The 18,968-nt window shown below is 37.0% G+C and overlaps 1 protein-coding gene across 1 annotated transcript in view; it reads right to left on the bottom strand.

The window, feature by feature from the left end:
• The window catches only part of ROBO1 (roundabout, axon guidance receptor, homolog 1 (Drosophila)), a 673,042-nt gene that overhangs the window by 277,967 nt on the left and 376,107 nt on the right, over positions 1-18,968 (bottom strand). Inside the window, 2 exon segments of the mRNA XM_009327888.1 lie at positions 10,979-11,142; positions 11,144-11,273. Of these exon segments, the coding sequence (XP_009326163.1) occupies positions 10,979-11,142; positions 11,144-11,273 (294 nt within the window).

Here is an 18,968-nt window from a genome sequence, read left to right as displayed (position 1 = left end):
GTCTGTTAGCTGAAAACCACGTATAAAAACTCCCTTGGACCAAAGGAAGCTCACCAACCAGAAAAAAGAGGAGACAGCCAATGGTCCAAACAAATTGATAACTTCCACCAAAGAGACCCCTCTGAACTCCGCTTGAGGATCCATCTTTCACAGTCCACAGGGCGTACAGGCTTGAGACACGGCATGTCACCTAACACCGTGGGAAGGAGATTATGCAGCAGAGACAGAAAACAGACTGTTGTATCAAAACCTCCGTTTCCTTCTTCATATAATTAGGATGCCTGCCTTTATTGGTATTTCTAGTTGATGTTAACAGTCTGAATTGTCTTCCACAGGCTTCTGAACAGCAAAACTAAGGAGAGCTTTGGTATCAATTCACTATATTGGTCGGATTTGGGAAAATGACTTGCACGTTTATCTCATGCTCATGCTTGGAAAGGAAGAGCCCTTTAAACCTGAACAATTTTAATTCTTTTTTTTTTTTTCCCCTGAAACTAATGACCGATCAGTCTAAATCTGCAAGGCACAGCTTCTACCCTGTTCTAAGAACCAACTTCTCCAGTTTCGGTCTGAGGTTTCAGATAGTCTTTTACCCATCAGAGTCACCATCCCACAGAAAGACTTCCACCACATTTTTTGATTTATGAATTTTCTGAGCTGCATTTCAATTTCTGGCAAGACTACAAAACATGTAATTTGTTTGATGTTGATCATCCATCCCAGCATGGTCACCATAACATCCTAAATTACTCATCAGTTTAAGAATAATCAGCATAGTCACAGTATCATAACCGATCAAGAACTCTGTTGGCTGAAGGCAACCTGAATTCCTCCGTTCCACAATTTCTGTGAAGACACAAAGACCTAAGAACAGCTTTCTTGGGTCAGACAAAGTGCTCATCCAGCCTACTATTTTGCCCTGACCTTGGCAGGAGTAGATAATTGCACTGAATAGGAATCTTAAATTTAGGTGCTCTGTTCTCACAGTTATTTGAAGTCTCATATGTATCAGCACCTAGAAAAATCTTTCATTTGTTTTATTGGTGTCATTGTTATCCACTAACAATACCACTGACCTGTGAACTGTCTTGAGTACAGAATTAACTACAATACTTAAATATTTTGACATACATCCTCAACAGGAGTCCTCTTAGTCTGCTTCCAAAATATATTTAATCTTAGCGTTTCATACCTAATATGAAAGATATAAACAGTATGGGCTTCCAATCCTCTCCATGGAACAACCAAAATCCTAAAACAATAATCCTACAACTGTAGACTATATAACCTTCAGATCTTTAAAAATTACTCTTACATATTCCCAAATAAATACAAGTTGTATTTTAGATAATACACATACAATTTTCCTTTAAGAATAGGCTTAGCCATAACTCCAAAATTAAGTTCTACCATACCAAAGAACTGTGTCAGTTTGGATACGTATTTAAGTTATGGCATTTCCAGTCAAGCTTTGGCATTTTGGTTTTCTGTTGTTTTTTTGTGTTTTTTAAATCTGTACATCATTTTATTCCCCAATGCATAAATTAACCTTGTAACCCTCTCTACAGTGTGAACATCCAATAACTCTGATAAGGCACTTTTTTTTTTTTTTATTTATTTCATGAGTACAGGCAAGACTGAATCATCAGAACTTCACCAAACAATACTAATAAAAGTAACTCTTTTTTGTCTCCCCCACTGCCCCTGCAAGGGTGGACACTTGCCGGAAGAAATCTAGTCTTTGAACAAAATGAGAAATGAAAAACTCAAAAAAAGAAAGACCTTTTGTGATACCTTAAAACTAACTGCACACTTGAAACAAAAAAATCACAACTTTTATGAGACTTTGCCAAATAGAATCATAACCAACATAAACAGCACGTTTTCCATACACAGGCTTTCACTGTATCTTGCTGCAAAGTACTGCATATAGCATGCGAGAGCAGCAAATCAGCTCTTTCTGGTAGAAGCCTCTGTACCAGCGTACTCTGAAACCTATCACCCACCATCAGCAGCCTACAAACTGAGAGGAGAGTCTCTTCCCAAAGAAGTTACTGTGGCACGTTCACGGTTGCTGACAAAGTTCAGAAAGAAGCCCCAGAACCTATGGTGAAGGTAAAAAGGAAAAAAGACCTGCTTTTGACTTGGCATGAATCCATATTCCTCCAAGGGAGTCCCCATGTGACTAACTAAATCTGAGCTATCATCACTGTAGGAGTGTTTGTTTCAGATCCCACGTAACATTTGATCTAAGCAACTCAGATGGAGGCAAGGTCTTTAAAGCTAAAGGAGTCTTAATCTACGTGCACTTGGTACACAGAAATTATTTCCGTCATTGCTGGAATGGAAACAATTGTAAATATATTAATACTTCTAGAAGAACTGTAGCCTGAGTTACTGTATATAGTCGAAGTATTGACAACTAAGTACGATTTCTTCTCGTATGTTTATCAAGCAGTAATGGAAGCTGTAGTGTGCACCATAGCATACGTCCACTGGTCCACTGCAAGGAGGGTGCAGAGCAAACTAAATGATTGTGAGTTAAAATTGAGTTAATAAATCTTCTAGTGAAGTGGTGGTATGGATCATGGCTCTCGTAGCAGCGTTCTACCACCAAGTGAGGGGGGCTGCCCTCCCCAGGACAAAGAGAGAAAAGATCATACTAGAAGTTGACGGTATTTTTCGCCCGTCTGGTAAAGTACGAATGGTAAACAGCACGCAAATGAATCAAGTCATTTTAGCACTGCTTTTAAGAACAAAATTCTTAAAGTTTTGTTATTAAGGAATGTGAAAATATAGTGAATGAGGTAGCTGTTGGAAGCACAGAAAATGTACCTGCGTTATGCAATACGTACCACTGTTAAGCACAGTCACTTAGAGAGATCTGTTGATCATGACAGCAAACAAACAGAACTGTTCTTCTGAGGTTCACCCAACATTAAAGTTATATGGCCTGGTAGGATGATATTTACTTCCTCTCTTCAACGAGGAAAGGAGCTGATGGTTTGGTTAAAAAGGGCCTATTTTTCTCTGAGGCCATGGGTGTCTCAACCCGTGGAAATTATGAAAAGTGTCCAAAATGTTTTGTTCATTGTCATGCAACTGAAAAAGGGAGTAACCTGTTGTTTGCCTGATTATTTTAGAACACCAGTGATTGCACATTAGGTATAATTTAAAACACAGAACATTTATAAAAATTAAGTGGTTTGAATTTTGACAATATTGCATAGCTTGCAGGTAATAATACAAACATTAACTCAGGGAGATCCCATCTTGCCTAAAATTAATAGAAAGTGAGAAAGAATTTTGCAGCTAATTGAACAGCTCATATTCTGCCTAACACAGGAAAATGAAGTACAGGAAAGTCATCACTGATCTATAGAATCTGTAGCAACCTTTTCTTCATCTGCCAAAGGAATTTCAGAACAACAAGGGATATTTCATTTTACCAATGAAAATTAATGCTGCTGCTGATGAAACCATCCTCTCCACAGGATGGTTGACTCTGCTTCTTGTAATTCAAAGGAACAAGTGTTTTTAACCATAAGACACCTACACCGACTCTATGGCATTTTTATTCCTTTTAAATAATTTTAAAACTGCAACAACACATTTTTAGAACTCAAACAGTCATTGAATGTGTACTGATGATTATGTTACAATTATGACAAAGCTACATATGGAAGAATCATGCCGAATTCCCTGGTAATAAATTATCTCTTCTCTAAAAACTCATTATGACACGGCAAGGGGTGAGGTGAGAGAAAAGAATATAGTCTGAGTCAGTGGGAAATTTCAGATTTCATACCTTGATTTCATCAGATAAAACCATGTCATGGTTTAACCTCAGTCAGCAACTGAGCACCACACAGCCGCTCACTCACCCCTCAACCCCACGCCCCGGTGGGATGGGGGAGAGAACTGCAAGAGTAGAAGTGAGAAAAACTTGTGGGTTGAGATAAAAACAGTTTAATAATTGAAATAAGATGATGATGATGATGATGATAATAATAATAATAATAATATACAAAGCAAGTGATGCACAATGCAACTGCTCACCACCCGCCAGCCGACACCCAGCCAGTCCCCGAGCAGCGGGCCCCCCCCCCGGCAGCTTTCCCCAGTGTATGTACTGAGCATGACGTCACACGGTATGGAATGTCCCTGTGGTCAGTTGGGCTGAAAAGTCCTTGACTAGTGTCGCACTGCTTAACGCACCCATGTTTTAGTTGTTGCTATCAACATTGTTCTCATGCTAAATCCAAAACACAGCACTGTACCAGCTACTAGGAAGGAAATTAACTCTATCCCTGCCGAAACCAGGACACACCATCTTAAAGTAATTCAGCCACCTTCTCTGAAGCTTGACATGGGCCGTGTGTGTATTGCTTGCACAAAGGTAAGTTCTGCTCATAAAGGACACGAACACAGAGACTCAACACATTGTCTTCACATGTCGGGACAGTCCAATTTGAAGACAATCTAGAATTATGTCTTATTTCCACCCAGTACAGGAGATCACCCTAGCAATTTTTGTTTTCATTTGGAATCTCCTGAAATATTTTTTTCTCTTTGCACCACGCTATGAGTTCAGACTGAAATTCTTTAAGTGTGTCACTATTTCATTTTTCAACCATGCTATAGGACAGTCATGGAAGACCAATGTTACTAACCCTGAACTAGGAATATAATAGTTATAATATTATTCAATCTGAGTACCGTAAGAGCCATAATATTTAAGCATTTCCATTTGCTGCACTGCTGGATTTCTGTGCAGCCTCACTTCCCTATCTCCTTTTTTGTTTGCTGATTCATATTAGAATTCAAAGAAGGTGCACAGCGTAGAAATATTTATATAAAACATGAGCATAAACCCTCGCTATTTTGTAAGAGAGGTTTAACGGGACAAAGAAATTCCTTATCTTTCACCCTACTTTCACCCTTTTTATAGGTGAAAGTAAACACAACTGAATAAGCTTTCTTTAAAATGTGGGAGGTTTGCAAAGCATCTGCTATTCTCATTAGGTCCAACTCAATATGTGACAACATCGTCTTCATTTAATAAAAAAAAAAAAAAAAAGAAAGAAGGAAGCACAAGGTTCACTTCCCAAACTTTTAGGGATGCAACGCTACTATGCTTAACAGAGAGAGAGTTACCCCCAGTTACTAGAGGGTTGGTTAGTAAAGGAAACAGATTAACAAAAGAGTAAAAATAAGGTTCTATGCATCTTTAAAAATTAGGTGGGGGACTTAAAGGACTACATTCAAGCTCTCAATGTTCTTCAACTGACTGTGATGGCAGAGGAAAGTAACATACACAAACTTGTTTAAGTAGCTAAAATAATTGTCCTCGCTTTCCTCAAGCAGAGATAACTACATTTTAAGAAGTAGCACATTTGCATGTAACTTTGACCTCATTGCAAAGAAATTTCTCCTAAATGACATTACATCTTTTACTAAGATATGCTTCAGAGGCAGTTTATAGTAATCCAGGCTTTCAATGCTTGTTACAGCTGCACAGTAAAAGCCAAGGTAAACGTACCATTGATAAATGGTAGGTTTTAAGAAGCATTAGCAACAGCGCTACTATTAAGCCTCCTACGCCTCAAGCAACTTTTGTTAATGCCTTTGCTTGTGGTAAGCAATGGTATAGCTTCACTAAATTTTTTTGTATGTACTTAGGAGCTTAATGAGATTCTTGTAAAATTGAGATTCATCTTCATTATATATGCAAATAAGCATTCAAATTAAGTCACTTGTTTATCAGCAAGATATGAACAGATCAAGTAACAAAATCGCAAATCTGTTCATTAATTTCAGCTTGGCTTAAAATATTGATGCTGTACAATGGCAGTCAGGAGAGCATGTTCGCTAACATAACACCATACAGACTGAACATATGATGAAAACAATACACAAAGAAATATGACTTCTCATTGTGAGAAGGGTATTACTGTTTTAGAACCCCTGAGCAGACAGAGCTGTTAAGTCATCTTTCATATCAATTCTGTGCAATGGAAGGTTTTTTTGTTTGTTTTTAAAGTCACAACATGGCAAGTCTAACCAGGACGTTCCTGGGTTCTAATGTATTTGGAGTATTATCTACTGTAAATTGAAAACAAATGTGAGCAAACTTTTATACACAATAGCTTGCTTACTGTAAGATGCTCTGTTACCGAGGTTAGAGATAACATGCTTTTGTATGTACTTTACAAATACTTTTGTAAAAGCATGACTCTTGAGAAGCAAATCCATGTATCAATGGAAAACATAAATGTTGTGATAAGAGTTACCTAGAACTTTCACGGCAAATGTGAAAAGTTCACAGAGAAACATGATTTGAAATAAAGATTCACGAAGCCACCGACCAGCGAACACAACCAAATTAATTTGCATTTGATTTTTCTTAACATCCTCAAAAACTTTAGAGAAAGAAAGATGACTCTTGACATGGGTAGTTTTCTACATAATGTTACATAACAGACACTCCCAAGATCCGGCGATAAAATTTTCCTCAAAAAGGAGTAACTGGAGGAAAACAAAAGAAAAAATTTAACACTGAATCAAACTATCACACACCAATAACTGAATTAGGTCTTGATCAGATGCATCCATTCACCAGACAATCCTAAGAGATTCAAGCATATGAAGCAGCTGCAGCCACCTTCCAGTCTGCTAATGGGTAACTTTCCACTTTTCCAAAACTGCTTCTACTTCTCTACCGTCAAAAACGACTTTTGTTTTCCAACTGTTTATGTGATAGCCTAAACAGTCTCCAGCCCTTACTCTGAGGATCAAGCATGCTTCCATTTTGTGCTCCCACCTGTAAAACCTGACATTTATAGAGAGAATTACCCAGTTTCGTTTTGACAGGGACATGCCCTTTTTCACGTTCTTTAGGACCTTTCACCACTGGAGAATGTGTCACTGGTAGGCAGTAATCCGAAACCAGTTACATTCCTCAAAAACAAAACACAGAGCTAATTTAAGTAGGTCTCCAGTGATCAAAAGGCTGAGTTCAGGAAGTCAAGAAGAGGGAGGCAAATGGACTTGTAGCAGCCTAAGTCTGAAGAATGACTACAGGCTGTTATCTGATTATCTCATCGCATATTCTTTCTGGGCTACCCTATTGAAACTTCATTCTACCACAAATTAAGTTTGAATGCATACAGCGAGTCTCCATTTCAGAAATTTTGTGAGAAAAACGTCTCAAATAAAGATGAAACCAGTCAACTACACACACACACACACACACACAAAAAGCCCCAATTAAACAGGAGTTACATCTCTTATTTAATTGACTTGTAATTCAGCTGTCTGTTGAGTTCCTATTTATGCAAAAATATAGCCTTCCCATTTATGAAGATCTTACAGATCTAAATTACACAGAAAATGTCATGTAATATTCAATTACAAAGCTACTTTGCACAGGGCTGTGTAGCTAATAGTTTTACTAGTCTCTAAAGTGTCTAAGATACTTTAATTCTTGAAATATCAAGTGGCTAACTAGTTGATTAGAGGAAGTTACAGTCCCTGCAACATAATCAAACAGAATGGAGTCTGTGGGGGTTCAAGTACTCATTTGGTATATTTAAGAAAGATACCACCTCTTTACCAGCCAGAAGTATCACCTTGTTTTTAATGCTTCTTTGGGCATAAGGATGAGTCATGGTTTCAAGGAAATAACCACAGAAACTGCAGGAAATACAGCTGGAAAATTTTTTTTAATATCTCTCTCTCTCTCTAAAAAATAACATTATGGAGAAGATATAAGAAACCCCCAACGCCATGAGTAGACCCAGGGGATCTTCAAACATTTTGGAAGGGCCACAAGAGGCTGAGATTGAATAAGAGACTTACTTAACTCAATTTGCTGATAATAAATGGTATTTAGATCTTGTTCAACAGTGTCCATTGAGGACTACACTATCATGACTGAGATACACATCAGTGGAAGAAAATGTAGCCTCCTCTGGATTAAATGAGATGCACACCTCAGCCAAGTCACCAAATAAAGGCTGATGAACAGAAAGGAACAAAGCAGAGGGAAATTCTCTCCGCAATTTCAGGATTTATGATTTTAGTCTCTCCCCCATTGTGGCTATCACATCTAAAGCTATTTTTGAAGTTCTTAAAATACACACGTATTTAAGAAGATGAAACAGTTTTTTAAATATTGCACTTTTAATATTTTTGTACATTTGAAATCCCTCTACATTTCCTTCTTTGCAATTGTGGAATCTATGCGCAGTGTACTTAAGGAACATGTCCACCTTATTACATAGACAACAAATTCTTTGTGGACTACCTCAACAACGAGCATTGAAACTGCTTAAAAAAATTATCTGCATGAAGGAATAACAGACATGAAAACTTATTTTTAGTATTAACCCGAATCTGAAGTCAAATCTACACATCCATTGAACGGTGAAGGAACATCACCTAATTGAAGTTTTTACTATAAGAGGTGATGGAAGAAAATGTTGTGATAAATTCCCTATCATATTATGAAACAAACTGGTGCAGACAGGAGCTGCTTCTTCCAGCAAGAGCTAGCAGTTACAGCGCAAAAAAAGCTTCTGCTTTCTATGCTTCACAGAAGTTTTTTAGTTAAACTTGCAGTGTCAAAGCATATAACCAAATGAGTACTCTAAATTACCTTCTGTACTTTGTAAATGAAAACCAAATAAAGGCAATTTTACTCTGTAAACATACAAATATTAAACTATAACATAAGGATTTATTAAACAGCAATTGTATATGACTACATGTATACAAATGAAAATGCTGTGGTGCTCAAGACAGGTGTAGTGAGAAGCTAATCAAACAGTTTGCTGATTTGCAGCAATCCACCGTGAGTGTACCTACAGTTTATAATGATGATAGCATTGCAGCTATAATGCATAGATTTTGAATTTAATGCAAATTTATTCCACCAGCCTTCAACTCTATCCTTGTTGCTCATGTCTTCTGTGCTATTTAAAGTGTTTTGGTGCTTTTGCACTGTCACATCACTAGCTTTTCTATTAAAAGCATAACCTTTTCTGTTAAAATTCTTTGTCTATAATCTGCTGGTATACAATTAAAACTGTATACCATTATACCTACGAATCTTATTTCCAAATATAGATCGTGATTTTTTTCCCCTTACAGCATTGTTGGTGTTTATTTTCTGACACTAGCCCTCGATATGAGAGTAATTTGAGCTGGATTAACAATTTAATGCTATACTATTGTTAGGTGGTGTACATTTGAACCCCTTTAAGAAGATACTCATCCTTTATTTTTTTGTCTTGAGTGTTGGCAGAGGATCTTAAAAAAAATTTGTGGCGATATCAGTATTTTGCATTCAGACCCTGTCAGTTAGACTCTCTACTGTAATCACATGAAGATGACTTGAGGCAGGGGGGACAAACATATTTAGCAACTATATATCAGTTGAACTGATGCATGCTATAGTGTACCAACCACTGAGGTCTCCCTCATGTTTCTGGGTTCTGATGAAAAATTGTGGAAGACACAGAAACGCTACATGCATTTCAAACATTACTTCACGGTACATCACAAACCAAAAGAACGTGAAATAAGCACAGCTGTCCATGCTGCCTTGCTGCATAGACAGAACATTAAAACTTATTTTAAGACTCAACGAGCAGTGCTATAAAGTAAACAACAGCAATTAGATAAAAATCAAAATCTCTTAAACCTCAATGCCTACTCAAAATTACACATACAGGATACTGGATATAACATTTGGGAGTAACCAATCAACAGATAATTTAAACAGGTTATACATTTACTGGATAAGCATACTTCCAGTTAGCCAGACACTAATTAATTTTATCACTAAAAGCGGTAACAAGGAAACAGCATGATCATAGATCTTAATCATGTATATTTACTGTATTATGTGATGCTCGAGATCCTTCTGATATAAGAATTATGAAAGTCCTTGGGATTTTCTGTGACTGTGAGCAAGACTAGGCAAAGGGCTCAAGTAAATGCACAAATTTATAGTCTATTTCCTTTGCCTGCTGTGAGAGTTATGAAAATCCAGCCCTTCTTCCAAATTTATATACCAACAGCATTTATGTAACTTTTAGAAAAGTTAGGAGTCTCATCAGAGCTAGTTAACAACATTGTTTAGTCAACAGAGATCAGTGTTTTCAGAGAGTGACTCACCCACAGTTCTGAGCTAGCTCTTCAACATGACACCAGATGAATTGCTACAGATTACAGAGGAAGCCCATAAAAGCAACTTAAAATAGATACCTAACTTTTGAATTGCAAGGTTTCCTCTCATACTTCAGTACCCCAAATTTGGTATTTTTTGACCTACACTTGGCCCTCCATATGAATGCTTAAAACCCTTTCATGTACACTCTCTTCCTTTAAAATAAGTTGAGTTTAAAGGGCATACAGGAAGAGATAAGCATTACAAAGCGATGTGAACATACTTGACTGCTCCTTCCGTTGGCCAAATACTTAGAACTAGAGAGATAATTTGTGGGCCACTTCTTCTAGAGAAAAAAAAATATTTTGTTTCTAAATCTGCCATTATTTTTTCTACTCTTTATCTGTGCAACAACCATTCCAAACGTATCCTGCTAGATCAAATTCTGTCTATCCTGCCTCCTATTACACATAGCAGTTCGCACGGTTATCTGGAGAGGAAAACACATGTATAAATTGAAATTAAGTATACAAAATCTAACAAACATTAAGAAATCATGATTTCATGAAAGCATAAAAGTAGTGAGAACGCACAAAAAAGGTCTAAATTTCCACAGTGATACGATACCTCTTCCGACTATTTTTCTATTTTCCTATGTCTGTATTAGTAATAATTAACCGTCTAATTCCTTCATTGCTTTTAAGTCAATGCATCAGAGGCAGCTCACTTATATTTTTATCTTCAAGTAACATCAAAGCAAGCGGCTGTTACCAAAGGGGTGGGGGGCGGGGAAGATGTACTTACTTGCCACCTCCAGCGACGCATTATGACTTACAGCTTCCCCAAGGTAATTCCTTGCCACACAGACATAGACCCCTTCGTCTGGCCTACTCTTGCGCCCATGGACTATGCGTAAGAAAAATAAAGATCCGCTGGGCAGCAGCATGCGGTGGGAGCGCGGATCATTACCACTCGATGGTGGGTGTTGGCCTTCCTTCAGCTTTACAGTTTAAAGTTGCTGGTTCTCCTTTGGAAACAATTAGATCAGAAGGGTGTTCGACAATTCGAGGTGGGAAATCTTCTTGCCGAAGACGGGAGCCTGCAAGATAAAAATGCAAAACTTTCTTAGGAGATCGTTGCCAGGTACAGTCACTGTGTTTTGCAATACAACTACTTAACCATTATCCCGTAGTACAGGATTTAATAAGAACAGCCATTAACATCTTTTTTAAAGTGGAAAAAAAAAAAGAAACCACCAAACAAAAAACCACCTTAATGGACTTCATTGCATGCAAGGTTCTCCCAGGTGAATACATTCAAAAGCATTTTTTCAACAGGCAACCTATATTAGTGAACTAAACCGCCATGTCCCTAAATCACATCCATTTTCATATTGGTCTATTCATATATATAAATTCATACATACATGCATGTGTACATGTAGAATTATGAAAAACTAATCCTACAGATACTCTACAGACATCAGACTGTCTTTACCAGCAAAACTGGTACTGCTCTAATTCATAACACAAAGTCATAGTCAACCTCATTTGACCTTCTGGAAAGCCCATTAATTCATACAATGTCTGCAGAGTAAGTCTAACATCTCCAGCACCCACAAAGTTGCTTTATTTTACTTGTACTGTCAGCTCTTTTTAGTCACTTGTTAAGCAGTACCATAGAGGTACAAATGCATGGAGTGCCTGAGTGCTTCTTACACCTTTTGTTTGTGTCAGGGAAAACTAGAGCAACTTTTTACATTATAAATTTTTTTACTGTCTCCAATCTAGAACTCTGATATAATGTGAGACTACAGTATCGGGGATAAAAGAAAAGTTACAAGTAAACAAGATACTCTTCTAGAAAAGTATTCAGTTTCAAACTAATTCAAACTGCAAGCTGATGACTGGCATGAAAAAAACGATAATGGTCTGGCTAGATATATACCACAGAAGAATATGGCAACCAACTGGGTGCCCAAGAATTTCAAATTAGGAATAAGCAGCTACCAAAACACTTGGGGTTTTAAATAGTCGTCTGAAGTTGAGTCAACAATTTTCCTTATTTCTCTCTTTCTTGATATACAACTTTGCCATGGATAAAATTAATCTCTTGGGTCACTAATTCCTGATTATTAAAATTTTAGATGCCAAGATTCTTTATTAACATTAATAACATGGTTTCTGAACAGCTGTGAAGCACCAGAAGAAATACAAGATCTATTCACTGCAGGTTAATAAACCATAAATTGGTATGGAAAAAGGGAAGGAGACAAGGAGAGGAGAGTCCCAGAGAGCGCTCTGTTTTCAATATATACTATGTGTGTGTATAATATATATATTTATATATATAAAATAAAAATATTCTAAAAAGTTGAGCTTTCATGTAAAGTTTATTTCACACTTCTTTCACCTCAAGATAATCAATTCAAATTAAATGTTACACTAATCGGCTAGCACTAACTGCACATTCCCAAATCTCTGGTAGTACGGCTTGACTACATTGAAATATGTTTGCATTCTATACGCAGTAAAAGAGGATAGTTTTATATGAACATTACTGATCATTAAATATAAAATAACTCAAACAGCAATAAACCTACTCTGTAGTCCTCTGAGGAAAGATAATTTAAGTAGTATTATATTTAGGACTATATTCCTAAATTATAAGAAATATTTTATCATTTACCTAATTTGCCAATTTCTGTTTGGATATTCACAATATTAACAAGATTTTGTAAGTATTTAAGGAAACAAGTAATTATATTTTACACTTACTTTTACCTACAACAACCGCCTGAGACATGAAAACTAAAAGTATGGGCAGACAGAACGGAAGGCAGGAAACTCCCAAATCCTTCTGCTGGCTACATACCACTGTGCAGCCCAGCCCTGCACATCACTATAAAGCGACATTTTGAGCTGCACCTCCTAGAGGTAGGGCACAGACCAAATCCAGTGTGAGGAGAGCTAAAAGTACAAGAGGAGAAAATTGTGCCAGCCAGCACTGGTCTTTTGCAGTAGCTAAAAAAGCCTCTAATATAATTCTGTTTGCCCTGAGAGCACATCAGTCATTGCAAACTGCATTTGTGTCTACTCATCCTGAACTTTTGCACAGCTTTTGTGAACAGACCCTCATGCAATAATGCTACCGTCACAACTGCAGTGACTAATTTTAGATCTCTCTTTCCAAGGTAAAAATACTTAGACAGGGATAAAAACCTTATTTTGTTTATACTTTTACTCACTTATTATGTACCTCATGAGGAAAGGCACAGAAACAAAGGATTAGAGAACTAAAAAAAAAAAACAAACCAATGGTTATAAGTCACTCTGGAAATATAAAAATCCAAGTTCAATGTAAAATGTTTAAAGATAGTCAAGAACTGTTTCAAAAAACAAAGTTTGCACATATGCTAGTATGTATCATATGTGTATTTTCACAGATTACGCTAGTCAGCCAGCACACAATATAGTACAAGCCTCCTATTGTTTCTGTCAGCCTGGCCCAGACCACAAATGAATGAAATACCACTTTCAGATATATTATATGCACACTTTCCATACTGACATTCAGGTCACTGGACACTAACTTCAAGTACTGTACAGAATGAAAGTTTAAAGACTGACCTCTAAACTTTCTTGAAAACTGAGACTCAAAACTCTTCGGGAGGAAAAAGTCCTCAGGAAACTCCAGGAACACTCATATACTTTTTAAATTTCTTTGCTGGGTAATATTAGAGGAATTAAAAAGACAGGAATGTCCATTAATTTTTATTTTTTTTATCCTAGCATTTTATAAAGTAACATTTCTCTAGAAAATTTCATGAAATTACTTGAAGCAGAAAGGGACAAAAGTTGCACGAGTAGTTGACTGGCACACAGTGAGCATTAACCACAGATTTAGTGACAACTCCCTGAGGGGTATAATGGCCTTGACAACAAAGTTATAATCTTTCTACATATCTACACATTTATTTATTTATTTTTTAAATCTTTCTTTCCTTTTAGCCTAGTTATTTAAGCTGCATTTACGTTTTACTGAGAAGCAGCAGCTTCAATTATCAACATAAATCTTACAGTGGGCACCAATCCTGTAATTTTCCCGTCAAAAATCCTTCCCAAAGGGATATTTGGTAAAAAAAATTGAAGCAGAACACCTATTACATGCTGGATCTGCCATTAAATATACAACAGAGTTGCTTTTTCTTTCCCCCGAAGATGACAGCACTGGATTATAGGAACTAACCAACTTGTGTTCTCTGCTTTTATTATAATTCAAGTCTTTCATAAAAAGTCAACAGGATGCCATCAATTAAAGTATGCCATACTAATTATTTCATGCTGCTACTTAAAAGAACAATTATATGAAATCATGTTTCCAGTTTCTTGGACTGTGCCACAACTATTTTTACAAGAATATAACACTGAAATAAACAGATGTGAAGGTTCAAAGAAAGTTAGCATTAGATGAATGCTAAACTCGTAGAGGCAAGATTTGCCTTTATTCCCACCTTAAAACCTCCTGCTGGTAGCATATACAAATATAATGCATTGAAAAATAGCAGGGAATGTGTTTAAATGGGAAAGCTGCTGATATCAGGGATACAAACACTGTGCTGTTCTCCTTTAGGGGGAAAACAAAAAAGTTATGTGCTACTGGAACAAAGTGCCTCAAATTTGAACCATGCAGCCTAAGACAGTTAAAAATCAAGACCATACCTACAGTCGATCAAAACTTCAGCTAAGGTAGATATGGAAAACCTTATTTCCCAAGATCCATATATCTAAATAATAATTTATCCTAGGTCTTATACAAATGTTGCATGACAGACTGCGTCATTCGCCATGTGCCAAAAAGCCAGTATACTCTTGGCCCCATTTCTTTTCCATTTCACAAATACAGTGTTTAACACTGATTTTCAGACCACAAGATTTCAGCTCTTTTATTGAAATGCTTTACATTGTAACATAAGACCTGAGTGACTGGCCTAATTGCTATCAAAGTTATTAGTAAAATTCTAACAAACAAAATCACAGGTTTAAAATCAGAGTTAGGTAGTACTTACAAACAATTATACTTCGTCAGAACATAAAAGCGTTCTCAATTCCCCAGTATTTCCACTACATATGACTTAACCTCTTTCAGAAACTTTTCAGAAAGCGGGGGGAATTGTTTTGTGGTTTTGTTTATGTTGACTGGAAAGATGTTCCATAACTGTCTTGCTCTAGTGGTTAGAAAACTTTCTCTAATCCTCAGGTTAAACATATCCCTGAGTAGTAAATACCTCATTCTTCCTGTGCTTGAGCTGCCCCTTAATTCAGATCTCTCCACACACTTCTTGGGATTTTATCCCTTTGACATGCAGATTGCAACCTTTTCCTTTTTTACCATCCTCTTGGATTTTGTGTTCTTGTTGCTGTTAGAAACCAACAAACTAATTGCATCTGATTTTCCCCTCGTAAGATTCGCTCACCTCTTCCTCATCTTAAACTCTAGATCTAAAGTTCATCCTTTTGACCTTGGAAGACCCAAACCATACACGGTTAAGAGGCAAGCAGACTTTGAATAACATTTCAAGCACGCACTGCAAAGCAATGTCACATCATGTCACAGGGGAAAAATAACTAAAGAAAAAGTCAAAGTATTTTTCTGAAAGTGGCTTTTCTGCCCAAAGACATGCAGCTAACCTAACCTACTGAGTTTACCTGTTCTCACAGACAACAAATAATTTTCAAAGAAAAACAATAGGACAGGGAAGTTCTGCAGAGATCTTGTCCCACTCGCTTTCTTTCTCTCAACTTCTCCAATTTTTTTAATACTCTTACTCTTCGTATACTACCCTTGTTCAGCCTAAATAAAACATCTGATTTCTTGAGCTTTGTAGCCTGCAAGAATAGTGCATATTAAAAAAGCAACTATTCTGACATTTCCTTTACAGGTACTGCAGTCTTCCCTCCATAACCAAAGACATGAAGTAATTAATGAAGGTCGTAATGCTGTGCCTATGCCTTTGGACTTTCCCAAAACAGTCAACTGTGTAAGAACAGAAATTTCACTTTTGAATTCTGCTTTGGCATAAAGCACAAGAGCCAAAACTGCATTTAACTGATATTTCTGAAACACTGATTTGAGAATAGCATTAGTCATTGTACATCACTTTGGACTCAGAAAGTAGTTCTTCGCACAGAGTTTCATTTACAACAGCTGTTCGTCTCCAACAACTGAGTATTGAACATATAGTCTAGGAAAAAAAAAGTTACTCTTTTTACCTAAATCCTGCCATTACTTTGCACAGTCATAACTGTGAACATTTCCATAACTACTTTACAAGGATGCCACCTTTATGAACAAAAGTGTCAGGCAACAGAGATGTTACAGTCCTGCAAGTAAGTCGGTACTGGTACACTAAGGAGAAAAATGAATAGTTGGAACATATCAGCACTGTTACATCAGTTGATTAGTGCCCACCCAGGACTACAGGTTTATTGAAATGCATTTTAAGATGTGTTTAACGGTTCCAAATACTGATCTGGGAATAGGTCCAGTTCTTCCCAATAATTTAGATACCATAAAATGTGACAAGCAAGGCTCTCACTTTGGATCAGTAGAACCTGCAATTCCCCTACGTGTTCCCAATGAAGAGTAACATCTCCCTTTCTTTTTCTAAGCACACAATGGAAAACAGGTGAGCAAGATGTAAGTAAAGAGAAAAGCACTGAACACTAAGTGATCATTCCTGCCATGAAACCACTGCAAAGTTCCCTGAAAAAGAAGTTGTTCTTTTTTCATTTTACACCATTATGTCAAGGAATCTTTTGTTTCCCTCCTTTAATTGCTGTGGGAGTTCCTGTTCCTAGTGCAAGATGAAATTATTAATAAATGTTGTTCTTCATTATTTCTGTTACTAAGGGATATTTTGGGGTAAAGCAAGTTGCACTTTAAATACAAGTCTGACTGTAAAATATAAAAAGAAATTTTGTGGGCCACGGCTTTTAAACTTAAGTTGTAGGCACCCACAAAATATTTTTCCCACTTAGAAAGATATCCTTGAAGTATTTTATGTTGCTAAGACACCATGAATTACAATTACATTTCTGTCGTGGCTACCACACTACCAGGAGATGTCAGAAACCAATAATTTACTGTACACTTATGGCTGGAAAAAAACTAGAATAACCACAGAGAGCCTGGAGTTTTAAGCCACGTCTGTCTGTTTCTCTGAAACAAGAGATTAAATGGGAGCTGTACTAAAAACGCCTCAAATCCAGACTGATCTTGTGCCTGGCTCTTATACTGAGAGGAGATGTAACCCAAACATTGGAAGCTATAGACATTCAATTTACACAATACTTATGTACTGGTCAACTGAACAGGAGTTAGATGAAGTATTACAGCAATAAGCTAAATAAACAAGGGAGAAAAATAAAAACCATTTATACATTATGTTGGTTTAAATGGTTTGTTTCTGTTCCTTATTCTGCAGCAATTCTGGACATATATGATTCGGTCAGAAAAAGCCATACATTTTTAGACAAAAAGACTCTGGAAAGATGTATAGCATCTTACAGTTATGTAAATACTCTGCCTGGTGGGAATGAAAAAAAATATTGGCAGGTACTGTATTGCACAGATATTAACACTGAGTCTTTGTTTTAATACCTAAAAACTTATTTCCCAGGAGATGCTAAGAGAGACTAGCTCTCTGAAATAATCACTTTTAACAAAGAAGCTGAAAGCAGCAACAGTAAGAGTCATGCTGCAGTTTCTTAATCCAGAATTAAATACAACTCTTTAAAATTGCTCTTGAACAAACCGTTTATTTTCAAGAGACGTAGATGTACAGTCAATCTTTGTTACATGAACACATGCTACTGGTTTGTCCAGCAGTTAGCATAAATAAGTCCTGACCTGGTTATTCATTAAATAAGCTAGAATATAAATTTAAAATAATATTATTTATATTGAGCTGATATATAAGATGCTGATATTGAGCTTATATAAGATGCTGACATTTACATAAAACCTCAGGCAGCAGGTAATGTTCCCAGTGTAAGGAAGTGTTCAGTTTTATTTTTTCTTTCCCGCAGTTCTACTTTCTGGCAAGTACTACCTCATCTGACTTTAGCAGATACTGGAGTAGTCTGAGATAGCAGTATCTAGGAGCACTGACATTTGAAACCAAACTTCACTCAAAAAAAATTAAAATATCCCACATCAAACTGGTAAGTTGGGAATAGTATTTTCCCTTGAAGAAAACACTAATGAAGTTACAGGATTATTTTCATTAATAATGCAACATCAACTAAGTTGCTAAGCCACTATCCATCGTATTTGAGAAGTCGTGGCAGTCCAGTGAAGTTCCCACTGACTGGAAAAGGGGAAACATAACCCCCATTTTTAAAAAGGGAAAAAGGGAAGACCTGGGGAACTACAGGCCAGTCAATGTCACCTCTGTGCCTGGGAAGATCATGGAACAGATCCTCCGGGAAGCTATGCTAAGGCACATGGAGGACAGGGAGGTGATTCGAGACAGCCAGCATGGCTTCACCAAGGGCAAGTCCTGCCTGACCAACCTAGTGGCCTTCTATGATGGAATGACTACAGCAGTGGACAAGGGAAGAGCTATGGATGTCGTCTATCTGGACCTCTGTAAGGCCTTTGACACGGTCCCCCACAACATCCTTCTCTCTCAACTGGAGAGGTATGGATTTGATGGATGGACTGTCCGGCGGGTGAGGAATTGGTTGGATGGTTGCATCCAGAGGGTAGTGGTCAACGGCTCAATGTCCAG

The sequence above is a fragment of the Pygoscelis adeliae genome, unplaced genomic scaffold, assembly GCF_000699105.1.
Source record: "Pygoscelis adeliae isolate BGI_AS28 unplaced genomic scaffold, ASM69910v1 Scaffold14, whole genome shotgun sequence".
NCBI classification, from domain to species: Eukaryota; Metazoa; Chordata; class Aves; order Sphenisciformes; family Spheniscidae; genus Pygoscelis; species Pygoscelis adeliae.
This window is presented reverse-complemented; position numbering and strand designations above follow the sequence as displayed.